The sequence below is a fragment of the Cannabis sativa genome, chromosome 2, assembly GCF_029168945.1.
Source record: "Cannabis sativa cultivar Pink pepper isolate KNU-18-1 chromosome 2, ASM2916894v1, whole genome shotgun sequence".
Lineage (NCBI taxonomy): Eukaryota > Viridiplantae > Streptophyta > Magnoliopsida > Rosales > Cannabaceae > Cannabis > Cannabis sativa.
In genome coordinates this window covers 8,518,318-8,539,193 of record NC_083602.1, presented here as the reverse complement: position 1 = coordinate 8,539,193, position 20,876 = coordinate 8,518,318, and the positions used below count along the sequence as shown (strand labels likewise).

The 20,876-nt window shown below is 33.8% G+C and overlaps 1 protein-coding gene across 1 annotated transcript; it reads left to right on the top strand.

Moving 5' to 3' along the window:
* The first annotated feature begins 1,022 nt into the window (after positions 1-1,022).
* Positions 1,023-4,550, top strand: LOC133034106 (uncharacterized). Its single transcript, XM_061109126.1, has 4 exons — positions 1,023-3,030; positions 3,142-3,541; positions 3,638-3,728; positions 3,804-4,550. Exons 1-4 carry the CDS (start codon positions 1,023-1,025, stop codon positions 4,548-4,550), a joined length of 3,246 nt encoding a protein of 1,081 aa, XP_060965109.1.
* The last annotated feature ends 16,326 nt before the right edge of the window (positions 4,551-20,876 follow it).

The window sequence follows — 20,876 nt, the reverse complement described above, 5'->3', positions numbered from 1 at the left end:
ATTTTGTTTAGTATATTAAATATGAATTATCATGATAATATAGTGAGAATAGTGAAAAAATTATCAAATATAATTTTAGGATATAAGTTTTGTAATTTCACATATTTTAAAAAGAAAAATAAAAATAATGAAAAAAAATAAAAAAGTATAATAAAAATGAAAAAGTTAAATAAAATGAATTTTTTAATTTTAATATAAATTGTAATTAAATTAATAAACTTCTATGTTTGGTATTAAGAGAAAACATGTTAATGGAATTTTATTTTGTGATAATTTTATTATTTTAAAAAATTAAGATTAATAATGGAATTAAAAAATTATAATTTAATATAAATTTATTTTATAAAAATAAAGTTTTAATTTTATAAATTAAATATTTCTCAAAAAAAAAAATTAAATTCAATAAAAAATTGAACTTTTAATTTTATAAATTAAATAAAAAAATTAGTTTAAATTATAATATGTTATATAAATTTTTAAATAATATATTTTTTTAAAATAAATAATTCTTAAAAAAGAGATTAATTATTTTTTTAATTTAAAGTTATTGGTAATTAAATGAATAAAGTTTTTTAAATAAATTAGTTTAAACTATAATAAGTTATTACTTTTTTTTATATAAATTAATAAATAACATAAAAATTAAAATATTTTTAAAGAGTAATTTGTTCATTTTTTTTAATTTAAGTTGTAAATATTAATGAATAAAATTTTTATTTAAATGTGTAATTCATAAAATATTCATAAAATTTTTTTAATGTGTAATTCATAAAATATGTAAATCATAAAATATTCATAAAATTTTATTAATGTGTAATTCATAAAATATGTAATTCATAAAATATTTGTAAAATTTTTATTTAAATGTGTAATTCATAAAATATTCATAAAATTTTTATTTAAATGTGTAATTCATAAAATATTCATAAAATTTTTATTTAAATGTGTAATTCATAAAATATTTCATAACACTTTACAAATTATTCAAATTTGTAACACTTTATTTGTCGCCTAAATTGTAGATGGCGACAATTGATAAGTCTTGGACCAAAATCAGAAATCGTGGTTGCCATGAATTTTGGAATGGTTTACAAGCCTTTTTAGCAATGGCATCAGAACATAAGGATTGTGATGGAAGAATTCGATGTCCTTGTGTGAGATGTATAAATAGTAGGTTTGAAAAAATAGATAGGGTTAGAGCACACGTATTTGATCGAGGTTTCATGCAAGGATATGATAAGTGGATTTATCACGGCGAGCCTGAGGATGTTGTCGATGATGTAGCAGTTGCCGATATTGAATCAGAGGATGAAATGATACCTATTCTAGAAGACTTCTTTCCCCCAACAACAGAGGATGTACAAGGAGAAGATGAACAACCAACCACAAACCCTCAGTTTGATGACTTATTTGAGGAAATTGAAGCTGAATTGTATCCCGGTTGTGATTGGATTTCGTCTCTCAACTTTTTAGCAAAGCTATTGCATTTAAAAGTTAGGGGAAAAATTCCTAATAACATCTTTGAAGAATTATTGAAGCTTTTAAAGTTTGCGTTTCCGAAGGAAAATAATATTCCATCAACTTACTACGAGGCAAAAAAGAGATTGAAGAAATTAGGCTTGGGTTATGATAATATCGATGTCTGTTTGTATAATTGTTGCTTATTTTATAAGGAGAATGCATCCAAGGAGGCTTGTCCAGTTTGCGGAACTAGACGTTGGGTTACTTCTGAGAATGGGAAAGGAAAAAAAGTTCCTTGCAAAGTCATCCGATACTTTCTGTTGACACCTCAACTTAAAAGATTATATAGTTCGAGGATTACAGCGAAAAGCATGATATGGCATCATACTGGAAAATCAAAAGATGATAGGGTGTTGCGACACCCGGTCGATGGTTTAGCTTGGAAAGACTTTGATGCAAAACATCCCGAGTTTGCAAGGGACCCAAGAAATGTTCGACTTGGGTTAGCTGCTGATGGATTTAATCCATTTGGCAAAATGAGTCTTGCATACAGCATGTGGCCAGTGGTGGTAGCTAACTATAATCTACCACCTTGGTTATGTATGAAAGATAATTATTTTTTGCTATCTACCCTAATTCCTGGTGCAAAATCTCCAGGTAAAGACATGGATATATTTTTAAGACCTTTGGTGGATGAATTAAAGGAGTTGTGGAATAATGGGGTAGCAACGAGAGATAGTTCGACCAACTCGATGTTCACCATGCGTGCTGCGCTTTTGTGGACAGTGAATGATTTTCCTGCACGTAGTAGCTTGTCTGGGTGGAGTGGTCAAGGTTATAAAGCTTGCCCTACATGTAATGAAGACACGACGTCCATTCGAGTGATCGGGAAGACATCATATGTTGGTCATCGAAGGTTCTTGCCAAGTAACCATGCAATGAGAAGGGATACTCGATTTGATGGTAAAGTTGAAAGAAGACCTCCTCCAAGACGATTTACTTGTGAAGAAATATTATCACAAGTTAATGCTCTCGAACCCCAAATTCCCGGACATCATGAAAATTTTGGGGGCGTGAAACGTAGAAGAGTTGCAGAAAATTGTAATTGGAGGAAAAAAAGTATTTTCTACGAGTTGGAGTATTGGAGCACGAATATTTTAAAACACAACATTGATGTCATGCATGTTGAAAAGAATGTGTGTGATAGTCTCCTAGGAACCATCTTGGATAATGATAAATCAAAGGACACAACTAATGCGCGCCATGATTTAAAGAAGATGGGTATTAGGGAATCGTTGTGGATTTATGAAGATGGGAATGGGAGGCTAATGAAACCGCATGCTCCTTATGTTTTGACTCGTGAGAAAAGACAACTTTTTTGTCAGTTTGTTAAAGGAATAAAGTTTCCCGATGGCTTCTGTTCAAATTTAAAGAGCAAAGTTTCTCCAGATGAGTCTAACATTATTGGGTTAAAATCCCACGATTGTCATGTCATCATGCAGCGAGTACTAGCGGTTGGTGTCCGTAAATTTCTACCTCGTGACACTGCAACAACTATTACTCAGCTGTGTAATTTTTTTCGACAGTTATGCTCTAGAACTCTAAATGTAAAAGATATGGAGGATGCTCAAAATAATTTAATTCTGTTATTGTGCAAGATGGAATTGATTTTTCCTCCAGCTTTTTTTGACATAATGATACACTTGGTATTGCATTTGCCTGAAGAAGCGATATTGGGTGGCCCGGTCTTTATGAGATGGATGTATCCTTTTGAAAGGTACATGAAAAAATTGAAGAATTATGTGGGAAATAAGGCACGTCCTGAAGGGTCAATTGCAGAAGGTTATGTTGCTGATGAGGCAGTAACCTTTTGTTCAATGTACTTTAAAGGGTGTGAAACAAGATTTAATCGGCTTGATCGAAATGAAGATGCGCCTTCTGTTTGTCGCTATCTCTCAGTTTTTAATTCTCAATCTCGTCCTTTAACTAGCGGACTTATCAAGCCTCTTGATCATACCAGTCGTGAAAAAGCTGAGTGGTACATTCTGCAAAATTCTCCTGAAATCAAAGCTTACTTAGAGTAAGTTTGTTACATTTTTATAAATTATTTTATTAAATTTTTAGTTTTTATTTTCTATCTCCCTCTATCGTATCTTGACATTATCATACTTCACAGTGAACATTTGGACAAGATCAGGCATGAATATCCTAATGGTAATCACGATGTCTTGCATAGGAAAACTTTCCGTCCGTGGTTTCACAAGAAGGTATAACGACAAAATTGTTAAGTTTTAATTCAATCATTTATATTCCTCTCATATTAATACATTTTATGTATTTAGATATATGAGTTGCACAAGCTTGGAACTTTACAAAATGGTGATGAGTTACTCGCTCTCGCTTCCGGGTCCGATTACTTAGCAACATTTTACGAAGGTTGTGTAGTGAATGGTGTTCGGTTTATTGCATCAAAGCGAGACCAAAAGCGGAAGACACAAAATAGTGGTGTTACTGTTGCTGGAACTGAAGGGTTTAATTATTACGGCACACTTGAAGATGTAATCACTATATCTTATACTGGTGCATATACAGTGTCATTGTTTGAATGTAAATGGTATAACACTAATCCATTAAGAAAGAAGACAATCACTGAAAATAATATAACTAGTATAAATACTCGTGGATATTGGTATCAAGATGAACCGTACATCCTTGCTAACCAGGCGAAGCAAGTTTTCTATCTTGAAGATCCACTCAGAGGTCGCAATTGGAAGGTTGTTGAAGATATTAGCCATCGACAAATTTGGGACATTATTGACAACGAAGATGAGACTGATGTAGATGTTGTTAGTGATTCTAACTCTGCCAATTTTGTGTTGACGGTTGATCTTGGAGAGTTGATTATGCAATCGAATGAACCTCCAGTAATTGTTGAATCGTCCGATCAATTAGTGGATTCTGAGATAGAGAATAATGAACTTGATGAAAATTATGTTGCTGAAGAAGTAGATGATTTACTAGTTGAACATGTAGAGGATGAAAATGTAAACTTAGTGAATGATGGAAATGATAGTGATTCTTCAGTGTAACTTTTATTTTGTAAACATTTGTTACTAAAATTTTTTACAATTAAAGGAATATTTAATTTCTTTCGTATTAACATTTTAAATACTTATATTTCAATTATGTGTTTCACATTTGTGAATTCTTACATTTTTTTCCGTCTTCAAAGTAAAGTAAAATGTCAGCTACGTTAGCGACATACCACGGTGGGGATGGTGATGGCAGGGATCCCCCTGATCCTTCTAGGGTACCGTCGTCTTGCGAAGCAGGTTTTCATATTTTTTGAAATCTACAATTGTTTAGAATATAAATAGTGAATGTATGATTTACTAATAAAATTATTTTTCCCTCGAATATATATAGTTCCACCTCCGGTCAGAAAGGGTCGTGGGGTTGCCGCAAACGCTAATCTCGAAAAAAAAAGGAGAGAAGCTGGTAAGCCCTTACTGGTGGAGGTAGATCTTGAAACCGGCAAAGTTGTTGGCACTGAAGCAAGCAATTATGTTCGATTTCTTGGCCAACAAGTGAGCATGTTGTGCCCGGGTGGTCATCTAAATTTTTCCGATGTACCGCAACAATACAAGGATCAAGTGCTCAATCGAATTAGAGTGAGTGATTTTTAATTATTAAAGGTTGTAATAATTTCATGTCCTCATTTATAAATTAACATAATTTTAAATTATTTTATTACATAGTACTATTTTGATATCGATGGGAATCCCCATCGAGACCTACTTATGGGGACTTTATATTCGGTGATGGCGGAGCGGTATAGTGAGCGAAAGACGCTCAGACACAAGCATTTCAAACAACATTACAAAAAACCAGAAGATTGGGACACAGTTCTCAAATTCCCCCCTGACTACTTGAATACCGAGACTTGGAAACCAGTTTGCGAATTGTTCGTTAGCGAGGCATTTTTGAATCGTTCAACTAAAAATAAATCGAATCGGCAACTAATGAAATATCCAACAACGCAAGGCACAAAATCGTTGGCGTCCATACGCCACGGAATGGTATGTATTAATTCTTTAATTGTTAAATGTTTCATAAAAAAAAATTCTTTAATAGTTAATAATATTTTTTTCTTATAATAAACTAATTTAATTGTTTATATTTGTATAGGGGGGTCCTCCTGGAGAGCATGTAGTTGAAGCATTGAAGGAGATCCATGTGAAAAAACCGTCTGGAACTTTCGTTAATGAATTAGCTGCAAAAGATTATGCAAGTGATTAAAATTATTTATTATTAAAATTTATATTTTATATTAATTACATATTCTAATAATTTTGATTTAAATAGGAGGAACTGATCAAGGAGCTTGATAGGAAGCGACTGGAACGACAATCCCAGAGCGATACTGGGACTGAATCTGAATCTGATACTGGTTATCAGTTTGACGTTATGGAAACAGTTCTAGGCCAAAGATCTGACTATCAAAGAGGCGTGGGTAAAAGGCTCAAGGGCAAAGGAAAGAAACCAATCCCTCAAACTCAATCAACGGTGCCTCCCCAACCAACTACTGAAATGATGAGCACTGTGGCAGATATATTCTCAGCTATGCGTGCCACTTGGGGGGGTAATTTGACGCCTGAACAACGTGCCCAAATATTTAACCCACGCTTTGACAATTTCATTCAAACGTATAGTCAGTCGCAGTCGCCTGGTGGTTCGTCTTCTCAGAGTCATGCCGCTCCTCCGGAACAGCAACAACAACCTCCTTCGCAACCACAATTTCAGCCTTCCTCGCAACAACAATTCCAAAATTTGTCACAGCAGCAATTTGAAATTTTTTTGCAGCAGCAACCCCAATCTTTTCCTCGCTAGCTTCCTCAAAGAGCAATAACAAAGGTCACCGCATTTCCGCCAATGGGAAATCAGTTCTTATACCGAACACCGTCAGAGTCTCCTCCGCTCGGCTCAAACTTTGCTGATTTTGGATTATTTGGGAGTTCATCGCAGGAGAACCAATTTTTTTCAACTCCCATTTTCAACCAAGCTGAGCTCGGTAATTTAACGCTGGGTTTATCATCAGACCAAGCGTATGTGCCTTCTCCGCCACGGGCTTCGGGGACTCGTACCGAAAATAATCCAGATCAAGACTTCATAATTAGAGACCTGAATGAAGATGTTAATGAATAATTTATTTATGTTTTGTAATAATTTAGTTTAATTTTGAGACAATATTTTATTAGGATTAATATGTTAAAGTTAATTACTTTGGAGACAATTTTAAATTATTAATAAATTTTATTAAATTGTTTTAATTATATTAATTAGATTTATTTATTAAATATTTAATTATTTATTTATATATAATATAAAAAAATTTAAAAATAATTAATATTTTTTTTTTATTCTGGGGTGTTGTAGCGGCGGAGCAATAGCGGCGGGACCCCGCCGCTATTGCCCTGTGTCAGTCTCGAAACACGAAACTGACACAGGGCAATAGCGGCGGGGTCCCGCCGCTATTGCTCCGCCGCTATTAATAGTATTAGCGGCGGACCCTGTTTTTGGCCGCTAATACTATTAATAGCGGCCAAGCAATAGCGGCGGACCAATAGCGGCCGAGGTCCACTGCTATTGCCCTTTAGCGGCCAGATTGTGGACCAATAGCGGCCGAGGGGCCCGCCGCTATTGCTCCTTAATGTTGTAGTATTTTAAATAATATTCAATATATATTTTTTTTCCTTTATTTTATTAATCAATTTCGAAAATTGCATTTTAATTATGCAATATTTTTGAAATTATCTTGAAAAATAGATTGAGTTGTAAATTAATTATTTATTTTAATTAATTCTTGGACCAACTTAAATTAATAATTTTTTCATCTATTGATTAATTTAAAATAAATAAATTTAAATATATTATTAGAAATTGAATTAACTAGTCAAAAGAAAATCTAGATAGGTGATATTTTTGCTTGAAGTATTTTTCTAAGAATTTATTATTTTCGAAAATTTGTATTTTTTTTATACTTTATTTTTCGAATACAATAAATATATTCTTATGAAAATTTTTAAGTTGATTATTAATTTAAATTAATACAACTTAAATTAATTTCCTTAATATTTATATTTAAGATTACTACTAAGATGGAAATAATTAATTTTATTTCAATCACCATCTAAGTGTAATTTTTTAAATATTATATTATTTTTTTTTTGAATTTTTAATTCTAAATTCGAATTTAATGAATATATTTATTAGAATGATAAAGAAAATACATTTTAAAGAATGAGCTTTATTTTTTGAAGAATGAGCTTTATTATTATTAAGATATTCGATCTCCATTGTTGGTTTTACATCGCGTTTGTTTTAGTGAGTAATCCTCCCTAATTGAGGAACGTTCATTAGCAATTCCGCATCGTTTAATCTCGAAAGATAAGTAGTTGTAAGTGTTTTATATGGTATGGATCACCCTAATGGTGGCGACCATATTTGACTTGCAAATTGCGAAACAATAGTAGTAGCTCATAAGATAGAATAGCCTTGACTCTCGCCTAAACGGGACAACGCTGGATTCCAATCTTGATCGAATAAAAGGTTGCTAGAATGTTTAACATTTTAGATGAGCGGACAACTCTATTCAATAGATGATAGCTTTCACTCTCGCCTAAACGGGACACTGATATTAGTTTGTTGAAAAACCTTGGAAATTATTTAGGATTGAATTTTGTTTAAGTATTTTCTCATATCATTTGCTATGTGCTTATAATTTCTGAATTGATTTTGTGTTAAACCATTATTAATTTCTATTTGTTGATTTCTATTATTTTGTAGTATCCTGTATTATCATCATGAATTCCATGTTATCACTGTTGACTGAAAATAAACTGAATGGATCTAACTTTCCTAAATGGAATGAGAACATTAATATTGCTCTCATAGGAGAAAGTGCCTTGTTTGTTTTAACTGAGCCGTCACCTGAAGTGCCTGGGGACAATGCATCCAAAGCTGTGAAAGAAAAGTATGAGCGTTGACAGAAAGCAAATGACAAAGCTCTATACTTTATGCTTTCCAGCATGGTTGATACCCTCAAAACTCGGTTTTCTAAAACCGAGAAGGCTGTTGAAGTTATGACGAAGTTAAATGAGCTATTCGGTAAGGCATCACTTCAGTCACGCTTTGACGCGACTAAGAAGTACATTAATGCACGGATGGAACCTCATCAAAACGCGCGTGACCATGTTCTCCTTATAGCAAGTTATTTCCAAGAAGCCCAGGATCATGGTGCTGAAATGGACAGTGCTACTCAAGTAAGTCTAATCTTGAATAGCCTGACTCCAGCATTTCTACCATACACATCAAATTATGTCATGAATAAGAAGGAAATAGACTTTCATGAGTTAGTCAATGACCTTCAAACTTATGAAAATTTGATTGGAGGACCCAAGAAGAAAGGGAGTAAACCTCACAATCCTGGGAATGGTAATGGGACGGTAAAACCTGAAGCAAATGTTGCATCTACTTCAAAACTCAAATCGAAGAAGTGGAAGAACACCAAGAAGCGTGCAAAAGCCATGAAACACAAAAAGGCTGCAGCTTTTAGTGATGCTACACTTAAAGGAAAGTGTTTCTACTGCAATGAAAAAGGTCATTGGAAACCCCAATGTCCTAAACTTCTTGCAAAGAAACAAGGTATTTCTATTTATAAACTTTAAAAGTTTTAGTGAATTATTATCTACTTGGATTTATGATTTTGGACTAACTTTGTTTATTTGTTTTTCTTCTTCTTATAGGCCAAACTACTTGAACTCAGATGAGTTCGATCAAAAAGTTGGACCAAGGGTGAAATCGTCCAGATGAAGATGAAGCTCTTCAATTTATTTTGAATTAATTGTTTTAGTTTAAAGACAATTTGGATTTCAAATTTTAGTTAGGGATATTTATCCCTGTTTTTCTCATATTGTTGCAATATTTTTTTATTATTAATAAAGTTTTTTTTATTTTCGAAATTCAACCATTGCAATTTATGAGATTGAGCTTCATTTATTTTATCTTCATCAATTATTACCACATTATATTTATATGTTTGTATGTGTAAGTGTTTTTATTATTGATGCAAATTCAATAATATTTCAAACTCTTCATAGAGTTATATTAAATAAACACTAGAAACTATTTCTATGTTTATTAATGATTGTTCATTCTAATACAATTATTAAGAATTTGTTTAATAAAAGGATCTTTTGATCTGATAGGGGTGGAGAAAAGTTAAGAAAACTATGCAGTTCAACGATCTTTTATATCTAATGAACTCTGGATAGTATTCAACTCCACATAAACTCTATCACACTTAGAGAATCATGATCTTTACAACCTTTATGGGTGGATCATAATCTCTATATACTTAGGGGTGGAATTTATCCACATAACCCTATATGTATATATACTTAGGGGTGGAGTCTATTCCACAATTCCCTACGGAACACATATCTTCTTTAAACATGGAAGTAATATAATGAGTTAGCTATTATCAATATAAATCCTTGATCTTGATTGTATGTTCCATTTTGTTTTACTATTGTAAGTAAAATTTTGATACCTATAAAAGTTCTTTGATAAAGTTTCCCACTACCTCAATTGAGTGGGAGAATTTTAAAATTCTATTCCCATCTTCATCAGGTTGATTCTTGTGATAGGTACTTCAGAACTCTACTGAAAAGCAAATCTAACCATACACATGGATAGGTATAACTTATCAGAATTATGAGAATAAGATAAAGAACTCTAGTTCAGTCTATTCGAATGACTTGAACCAAGAATTCTTAATCCTCATAAAATTTTATGGTATCTTAATTTTGATTACTTAATCTCTGGCATGTATTTTTCACTTCAAATACTAGTCTGCTATGTTGATGACTTAGTCCTAACTTAAAGTTTTAGACTAATACAAAAGTCACAACTAGGTAACTCTCCAAACAATAAGAGGTTAAAACTATTATTTAACCAGACATCTGCTATTGAGTGGGAGCTATCTGAGATGTTATTAAATAGGGAACATTAGAAGATATTCAAGAAAGATTTATGAAAGTGATCTATATGTTAGATATTAAGGAACTGTGTATCAGTTGTCCTTGTATCTCACCAACAAATTTCGAGATCATTAAGATGGTGCTTACTTTGGGGTGGAGGAGTTATTCCATAATAATTCAAGCTCTAACAGAGAAGAACTATAACTTTGTGAATTCGAAAATCCAAGAAAGTTATATTACTGAAGAAAAGTCTACACTGTATTATCTCAATTACATATTTTAAAATATGGGAGATATGTCTTCATATAATTTGGATGTACTTTTAAAACAGTAAAGATTTCAGTATCCCTTGAGGAGTATAACATATAGTAAAGGATGTTTCATAAGTGCATTTATGAACTAGTTTCCAGAAGTTTGGGAGGATTAAAATATACTACACTTGATCTGAAGATCAAGACATCAGATTGACCTATTTGCACAGTTTGTTTTATATTAGTGCAAGTGGGAATTTGTTGGGTTTTATGCCCTAAATAAAACTCTTTACAATCTGATTAGTTATCAATATAAGAAATTTGAAGTGATTAATGTTTGCATGAATTTTACATGCTAATGGTTTAATATGTTTATTACATTTACACACAAAATCAGTTAAATCCAGATCATATGTTTATTCACAATTACAATATCATCAACACAGTGGAATGTGATTGTGAACATATGAATCAAAAGACTAAGTCCCTGTTTCATCAGTGTTTTGGATTTACACTAATGTGATAATCAACGATGATGTGTACTTACACCTGGAGTAAGTGTTATGTTCTTTCCAGGACATTAGTAAAGTATACTAGTTTCGAATGTATGGAGTATACATTGGACTGGACCGATATTGCAACTAAGTTAAGATATTACAAACTTACCATTATGTATATCTTTCCAAGTCAGTATCAGTAGTTGATCTTAAGATTAAAAGAATCTAAATCCTGATATGCTTAGGCTCAACTTAGGAGTGCTATTCATGTTCTTTGATTTATTAGTTAAGCCTACTTTTGGGTCAGGGTGATACGTATATTTTGGGAACATGATAGTATGATTGAGTGGGAGTGCTGAACATAAATATGGAATCTATAGCTTCTACTGGTGTATAGAAGTCAAGTGATGTTTCCCTTCGAGCTTAGCAAATAGAAGTAAATGGATGAGCTCTTGTTTAACTGACTAATTATTAGATCACTAAACACCATATACAGGTAGCTAAGTGTTTTAAGGGGCAAAATACATTGAGGGGTGAGAACGGTAAAGAAATCCCATCTCGATGTAGATCATCTATATAGAGGATCATTAAATCACAATAAGATTATAACAATGGTTAAATGAGATAGCATATTGATATCGTGGAACATATAATATGCTCTATATAAGTCTGAGAGTTCAATTCTAAGTTCTAAGAGTGGATTCAACGAAGAATTAATAAGTAGGAATTTACTTGGTAAATTGGGTTCACTTATTGGAAGCTCAGCATATAGATCCATGGTCCCCATTCTAGTTGAGAATATTCTACTTGTAAGACTCATTAATTGATTCGTGATTGATCAATTATAATTCTAAATTTAGACTATGTCTAATTTGTGAATTTTCACTAAGCAGGGGTGAAATTGTAAAGAAAAGAGATTCTAGGTTTATTTATTTATTAATGGACTTTATATGTCTAGTTAATAATTAAATTAAATGACAATATTATTTAATAATCTATTTTAGTTATTAAATAATTAGTTTTGGCATTTAAATGGTTAGAATTGGAAAATTGGCGTTTTTGAGAAAATAGAAATAAAATTTGTTAAAACTGCAAAATCAAGTGGGGCCCATTATCACACCATGGCCGGCCACTATTTGTGGAAATTAAAATTGATATTTTCATTATTTTAATGCCAAATAATTCCTAACCTAAACATAGTAGTTGCGTATAAATAAAAACTGATGGCTCAGTCAAAACAACACATCATTAGTTATTTGACAGAAATTTCTCTTTTCAGAAAAACTGAGCCTTCCCTACTTTCTATACCTGGCCGAAACCTCTTCTCTTTTCTCTCTTCATAAATTTTGACCATAGTGAAAGAGAGAGTGCCCACACACAACAAGCAGTAACTCAATCATAGATTGGAAGACTGTGAAGGATCAAACACAAAGAAGAAGGACATTCGGGCTCAGATCTTGATTATACTCTGCGACAGAAAGGATTCAAGGGTTAGAGATCTGAGTGGAAGGAGACATTAATTCCGCTGCATCAATGTAAGGTTTTCTTAACTTTATATGTGTTTAATTTATCGTTTTATAAAGTTCATATTTAGGGTGTTTAAACAACATACTTGTGAGTAGATCTAAGATCCTGGTAAAATAATTTCCAACAGTTTCCACATTCATGTGTGTTGATTGTCTTGAATGGAAATTCACACGCTCAATGAAGGCTCTATGTCACAATCACGTAAATAGGTAAAAAATTTGCTAAAACCTTCTCGAGGACCTAAACTCAAAAGTAGAAGTTTTCTAATTGATAGATAGCATGGCAATAACCTTAATATTTTTTTTGAAACACAAATACTAAGGCTCCTAAAACTACTAACGCTGGTAAACTGGATTTCAAAAACGGTAAACCTTTTACTAGGGTTCTGCCTGGGAAAACGATTAACTGTTTTTTGCAGAAAAAACCCAAGAGCTTTGAAATTTGCTTAAAACATCCCAAAACTTAGCCTAACCTTCTAGAATACCTAATTCAACATCCATAAGCATATTCCAAGAAATAATAGCAGCTCAAGTACACAGGAACATAAAATGCCATTGTTGAGTCAGGTTTGAATTCTTAAACACAAACTTATTGAATAACTAAACTAACCACCGAGTCCAACTCAAATAAGCTACAAACAACTCAATACCTACCCAAAAAACTAATGCCAAGCTCAATTAATTTGAGCAGAACCTAATCCCCATATATTGATGTTCAATCCTAACCAAAACTTCCAAAACTCAAGTAAAATGAGTGATAAAGCTTACCACCTTTGATTTCTACCTTCCAACTTCCCTTAGAAACTTGCTAAACAACTGAGATTTGATGAGCAAAACCCTTGACTCTCCCCTGGTTTACTTCTGCCAAAGGAAAGAAAGAGAGAGGATGAAGAGGTGAGTTGTTATTTTTGTCTTTTGTTTTCTAGCTTAGTGGAGGATAAAGATAGGTTTTTATTAATTTAATTCTAATTCAAATAATCAACTTAAAGTATATCAATCTACTAAATTCTACCAAAATAATTGAACTAACATAGGCAAAAATCCAAAAAATTCCAATAATGCCCTTTTTACTTAATGCTTAAGTAACCTTGCGGCTAAGGGATAAAATGGTCAAATAACATACTCCGCGTGAACCCAATATTCCAAATATCGACATATATAAACCCCACTAGATAAAAGGTTCTAAACTAACAAATGTGACTCTAACAACCATCCGTCGCATTTTCTATCGTTACCAAATAAAAATAATAAAAAAGACAAATTTCACATATGACATAAAATACACCTAGAGTTTATTAAAATCTCCAAAATTGAGAAATTATAACTCTAATGCCTATTTTTCTAAAAATAAGCCCCACAACACATATATTCATATATATAATCATAAAATAAAAGTAATTAATGCTAATTACCCTACTAATCAATATTTTAAGTATGTGGTCGTTACACTTTTGATATTTTGGTTCAAGATTGTCTCATTCGAGGATATTACTCTTATGGATCATCTACTGTTAACTTGGCCTATCATTTAACAAAATCTTCTTCTTTCGTTTCTTTTTCCTCTTATCCTGCTTATATTAAATCTTGGTGGAAAGTCGTTTGGTCCCTTTGAATGCCTCCCAAAATCACGCATTTCATTTGGAAAGTCTATTTTCATATCAATCTTGTTGCTTTAAATCTCTTTAATAAGAAAGTATTGTCTGATCCTATGTGATCGGTGTGCTGTAAAGGAATTGAGACAGTTCCTCATGCACTCATTGAGTGTTCTGAAGCTAAAAGGGTTTGAAAATGCACAAGTTTTACCATTTTTATAATGCAAATAAGTATCTTGACATTAACGATTTCTTGTTATTACAAGGGTTTGATAAATATGATAAGAAAGATCTTCGTTTGTTTTTTGGAATTATTTGGATGATATGGAAGAGGAGAAATTTTATCTTGATTAATAATTCTGACAAGCTTAACTGTCATGTTGTAGAATGTTGGGTCTCTTCTTATTTTCATGATTATTTCAATGCTCTTTCAAAGTCTTCCACTGTTCTAACACATGATGGTGAAGATGTTCATACCAGAAGCTCAACAAATGAGGTTGTCATTGATGCAACTATTTTACCCAAGTTAGGAACTTTCAAATTGAATGTGGATGCCTTTGTTGATCATATATCTAAGAGAATTAGATTTGGGACACTGGTTAGCAACTCAGATGGAAGATTAGTAGTTGGGTGTTACTCCTCAAGGCAGAGTGTATTATTCCCTCTTCTTGTTGAAGCTCTCACTTTTCATGAAGCTTTAACATGGTGTGATGTAGTTAAACTATCAATTTTTAGTGTTGAATCTGATTGTAAAGTCTTACTTGATAAAGTTAACAATTAATGTAGGAATCAATACTACAAAAATAAGTTTTTTCTGTCGGTTTTGACGTCATTAAAATTACAAATTGACACAAAAAATTAATGGGCAAAATTTGCGTCGATTGAGAACAGACGATGAGTTTGTGTCAGATTTTGCACTAATTTGCGTCGGTTGTGTGCTGACCCTAACTTGCGTCAGTGCTCAACCGACGCAAAAAATGCATTTATGAAAAAAAAATAAAACCAATTATGGGCTTCAGCCCAATACACTTAAAACCCTAATAACCCTAACTCTCACATAGTGTCCCCCCTTCATTCCACAAACTCTCTCTCTCTCTCTCTCTCTCTCTCTCTCTCTCTCTCTCTCTCTCACACACACACACACACACACACTTCTCTCTTGCGCACATACCTTCATCACAGCTGCCTCGACCACGATATTTATCGGTAAGTTGGTAGCAAATCACGACCTCTACCCTGAGACGACCACGACCATCGTCGCTCACACCAGCTTAGGTATGGTTTCTCACTGATTCTCGGTCTCTCTCTCTCTCTCTCTCTCTCTCTCTCTCTCTCTCTCTCTCTCTCCTATCTTCGTTGCTAGCACTCTCTCACCGCCTCTCAATTTTTGTAGGTGGTTGGTGGCTCGCAGTCTGAGCGACGATAGTTGGTGGCAGCTTCTCTACAAACATTTGATATGTTCATTACACAATATATATCTAATAATTTTCAAGTAATATATATTGTGTAATATTAGTATTTATATTGTATAATATTTGAGGTCTAGGTTTTGATTTGTATTTTTTTTTTTGATTGTGCACATAAATTTAATTCGTATGGGCTCAAATCTGAATTTTTTTGTGTGTCTATTTAGTGTGTCTGTTATAAAGAGACGAGATAAGTGTAAAATTATTTTTTATAATTATTTGCGAGTGTTGAAAACCGACAGAAATAATTTGAAACGTCGATTGGTAACCAATACAAATATAGGCATTTTTTGCATCTACAGTATACACGTCGATTGGGGGAACCAACAACAAAACATTTAATGTCAACTAAAAACTTACGGAAAATATACTTTTTGTAGTAGTGAATAAATCTTTCTTGTCGGATGTAATTAAAAACAATAGAAGCCTTCTTGTCATTATTTTTTGGTGTATCTCTAACCTTAATGCCTAGGGATATGAATGTTTCGCCCCCAATCTTGTTAGGATGGTACTAGGAATTGAACGGGAGATAGTTTGGAATGGTTATGGTTCCAACTCTTCGTAGTGTCTCTCGATTAGTAACTTGAACCCATCGTTTATCTTAATGCAGTTACATTAAAAAAAAAAAAAAAAACTGCATATGGTCTTAATTCCCAATTATATAGGACATACTTTGTTCTAGATTAATTTGATGAATTAATCTTGCAAGAAATAATATATAAGTTTATTAAGTATTTATAATAATCCTACCATCATCATTAAAATGCTATATTTAATTTATGTGTACTTTTATTATATAATCTATACAGCAAAATTAAAGCTTTCAGCCGCCTTCACCATTGTAGAATATTAAGCAGTTGTATATATTATTGGATATCTATGTAATGACATGAGATAAGATGATGGGATACACATTCTTTCATTATTTAATAAATAAATATCTATTAACTTTTGGGATTGGCGTATTTGTTAAAACGCAAGTATCAATATTTTAGTATTACGTAAAATCTACTTATTATTTAAAAAAAAAATTAATTTTCTTTTCTTTTTTATTTGAATAAAATAAAAAAAATATATTAATTAAGCATTTTGTTCAAAATAGTAGAACGTATTTCAGCGGAACAATCCTCCAACTGAAGCACACAACGTGTAGAGAAACAAGAGTTTCTTGCCAAGCAATGAGTCAACTTGTTTGCAGATTGTTTAACAAAACACAACTCGATACATGGGAAAACTAAAAACAAATTACGCACATCTTGAACAAGTAAACCAAATTGAGAAACCATAGAAAAATTACTTTGGATAGCTTGGACACAAACCAAGCTATCCGTTTCCAAAATAACGTGGTCCCATGGATGATATGCAATCCAACTTATAGATTCTTCGATGCCTATTATTTTCGCAATTTCAGGTTGAACATAGCCAATCTTCCTCGTAGTGAAAGCTTCTAGCATATTACCATGATGATCCAGAGCTACGCAGCCCACACCAAACCGACCCTGCTGATCAAACAAAGTCCCATCAACATTAACTTTGATCTTCTATAACAGGTGCATTCCAATGCTCAGAATGTCGTCCCCCTTCATTCAATGGAGACAAAGAAAGACCCTTTCTACCCTAAGCACATTTATACATATCAAGCATGTTTTTTGCTGATGCAACTAGCCCAACTGACCACAGCCGGTTCCTCCATCTCGCTAGCACGTCCCCTGCCGAATAACTGCAGGAGCCAGCTGCCAAATGTTGCAGGCCCACCCCCAACATCCAGCAAGCTGCGATTCCAGGCAGCTGTAGCAAACTCACATTCCACCAAGGCGTGATGCATAGTTTCTGCAACAACATTGCACAAAGGACATGCAGTATTAACAAGGACATGGCGTTTTTAAAGCTAAAAACATGTCGGAAGGACACTAGATGCAGCTCTCCATAATAAATTACTGACCTTTGGAGGAACATTTAATGACCATAAAGTCTTCTAAAAGCCCGTATTGTTGTCCACACTCCAAGCTCCATTTGTTTCCTGCAAGAACTTATAGGCACTTTTGACTGAATACTGGCCACAAGTCTCAAAGTTCCAACTCCATCCATCTGTGACAGTCGATTCGCTAAGCTGAATGCTAAATATCAGATCTTAGTAATGAGCCACAAAGAGATCTCTTACCCATCTTCATCCCAGGCTCGAGAATCCATTTGAAGAAGACAACTAACCATTTTATTAACAAGGGTAGGATGCCTTGTTTCAACAAAGCCATTAGTGTTATGAGGGAGCCAAGGGTCATCAAGTAATGAGACATTCACCCCATTAGAAATAGTTATTCGAGCTCTTGAGTATATCAGGCTTTTGGCTTCCATGATGCTTCGCCAAATAAAGCTTAGCTTATCTCCTAACTCAGTTGAGAATAAACTACCATGTGCATAGTACTTTGCCTTGTAAATCCTACTAACCAACGAACTTTCATTCACCAAATGTCGCCAGAATTGCTTCCCTAGAAGAGCCAAATTAAAGCCTCTCAAACATCAAAAACCCAATCCCCCTGCATTCTTATGACGACACAACCTATCCCACCTCATCCAGTTTATAGCCTTCCCACTACTAGAATCTGAATGCCACCAAAACTTAGTCATAAGTCTTTCAAACTCCTTACAAGTTTCCAAAGGAAAAAGAAAAACATTCATGGCATAATTTAGCAAGGCCTGAACTACAGATTTCAACAAGACCTCCTTCCCTGCACGAGACAATATATGACCCTCCCAACCTTGAATCCTACGAAGCTTGTCCTTAAGAAATCCAAGGATAGCATTCTTGTTCCTCCCAACCGAACATGGAAGGCCCAGATACTACCCATTTTCATCAGCTTCATAGATTTCCAACGAAGCACAACTAGCATCCCGAAGATCACAATTTGTATTGTTGCTGAAGAACTCAGAGGACTTAGCAAAATTAATTCTTTGACCCGAAGCCACCTCATAAGTGTGCAAAAGCTCCTTAACATTGTGCGCTTCTTCCTCAGTAGCTTTACAATAAATATAATTATCATCCGCAAAAACCATATAAGAAATGACCGGCGCACCTCGAGCAATCTTACAACCCGTGAGCAAACCACTTTGCTCATAACTTCGCAGCAAACTAGAGAAACCTTCAACACATAAAATAAAGAGGTAAGGCGATAACGAATCACCTTAACGCAAACCCCGTTGAGCAACAATAGGTCCCAACTCCTTCCCACCATGCAAGATAGTATACGAGACCGAACAAACACATTGCATAACCAAGTTTGTCCATCGCCGATCAAAGCCCATCCATTCCATCATAGCACGCAGATAACCCCACTCAAGTTTATCACAGGCTTTATGAGGCACATGAGAGAAAAAGCTTTTTTATTTTTGATGATCTATTTTAGTATATACAAAGGGTATATATAATACAATGTGAACACTTAGTAATACTAGAGTAAATGAAAAATACATTAAATGTAAATTTATAACTAATTTACATCTAGCTTGATTTCCTACACTCCCCCTCAAGCTAGATATATACTAAACATTCCTAATTTTGAACTTAGTTCCCTAAAATTAGGAAGATGGAGAGCTTTGGTTACGATATCAGCAGCTTGTTGTCTCGAGGGAATATGCTTCAAAGTGATGATCTTGTTTTCAATCTTTTCACTGATGAAGTGACAATCAATTTCAACATGTTTGGTCCTATCATTATGAATTGGATTCTTTGCTATTGCTATGGCTGATTGATTGTCACAGAGAACATCTATTGGGCCTTCAAGTTTGATTCTGAGTTCATCAAGAAGACGTTTCAGCCACATTCCTTCACAAATTCCATGTGCTAAGTCACGAAATTCTGCTTTTGCACTACTGCGAGCTACCACTTGTTGCTTCTTGCTTTGCCAAGATACGAGATTTCCCAAAACGTAGGAGCAGTACCCAGAAGTGGATCTTCAATCAGTGAGAGAACCAACCCAATCTGTATATGTGTATATTTTAAGATCTTTGTTGAGTATTTTCCTGAACATTAACCCTTTCCCTGGTGTTCCCTTGAGGTACCTAAGAATACGGTAGATGGCATCCTTGTGTTCCTCAAAGGGATTATTGAGAAATTGGCTAACAACACTCACAACGAAGCTTAGGTCAGACCGAGTGTGAGTTAGGTATATTAGCTTTCCCACAAGACGTTGATACCTTCCTTGATCAACTTTTGTTCCTTCTGTCTGTACTTCAAGTTTGGTATTAGGGTCCATCGGAGTTTCACTTGGCTTACATCCGATCATCCCTATTTATTGTAAGAGATCAATGACATATTTTTGCTGAGTGACTGAGATACCTTGGCTGGATCTTGCAACTTCCATCCCTAGGAAATATCTTAAATGGCCTAGATCTTTAATCTCAAATTCACTGGAGAGAAGCTGCTTGAGATGAGAAATTTCTTCCACGAAATTACCTGTAATCACAATATCATCGACATAAACAATCAATGTTTTTAAAATTCCACCAATTGGGTGTTTTATAAACAAAGTATGATCTGATTGGCACTGGGTGTAACCATCTCCTTTTAACACTTTTGTAAACCTGTCAAACTAGGCTCGAGGGGATTGCTTGAGGCTGTAGAGAGATTTATTTAGTTTGCACACTTTTCCTTTTGAGAATCGATCCTCAAATCCTGGAGGAATCTCCATGTATACTTTTTCCACAAGGTCGCCGTTCAGAAATGCATTCTTTACGTCAAGCTGGAGTAAAGGCCATTCATTGTTGATAACAATAGATAAGAGAACTCGAATGTTGTTCAACTTAGCAATAGGAGCAAATGTCTCTTGGTAATTAATGCCATACGATTGGGTGAATCCTTTAGCCACTAATCGGGCTTTGAATCTTTCAATGCTCCCATCAGCCTTATACTTGACCAAGAATATCCATTTACAACCAACTGTGTGTTTGCCATTTGGCAGATCTGTGATGATCCATGTTTTATTATTTTCAAGTGATTTTATATCCTCCATTGTGGCAACATTCCAATTGGGATCCTGTAGAGCTTC

Bases quoted from the DNA above. Each gene is read 5' to 3' on its own strand.
- LOC133034106 (XM_061109126.1), top strand. From the start codon at position 1,023: ATGGCGACAATTGATAAGTCTTGGACCAAAATCAGAAATCGTGGTTGC. The intron at 3,031-3,141 runs GTAATTTTTTTC...TTTTTCCTCCAG, and splicing joins AACAACTATTACTCAGCTGT to CTTTTTTTGACATAATGATA. The intron at 3,729-3,803 runs GTATAACGACAA...TTATGTATTTAG, and splicing joins GTCCGTGGTTTCACAAGAAG to ATATATGAGTTGCACAAGCT.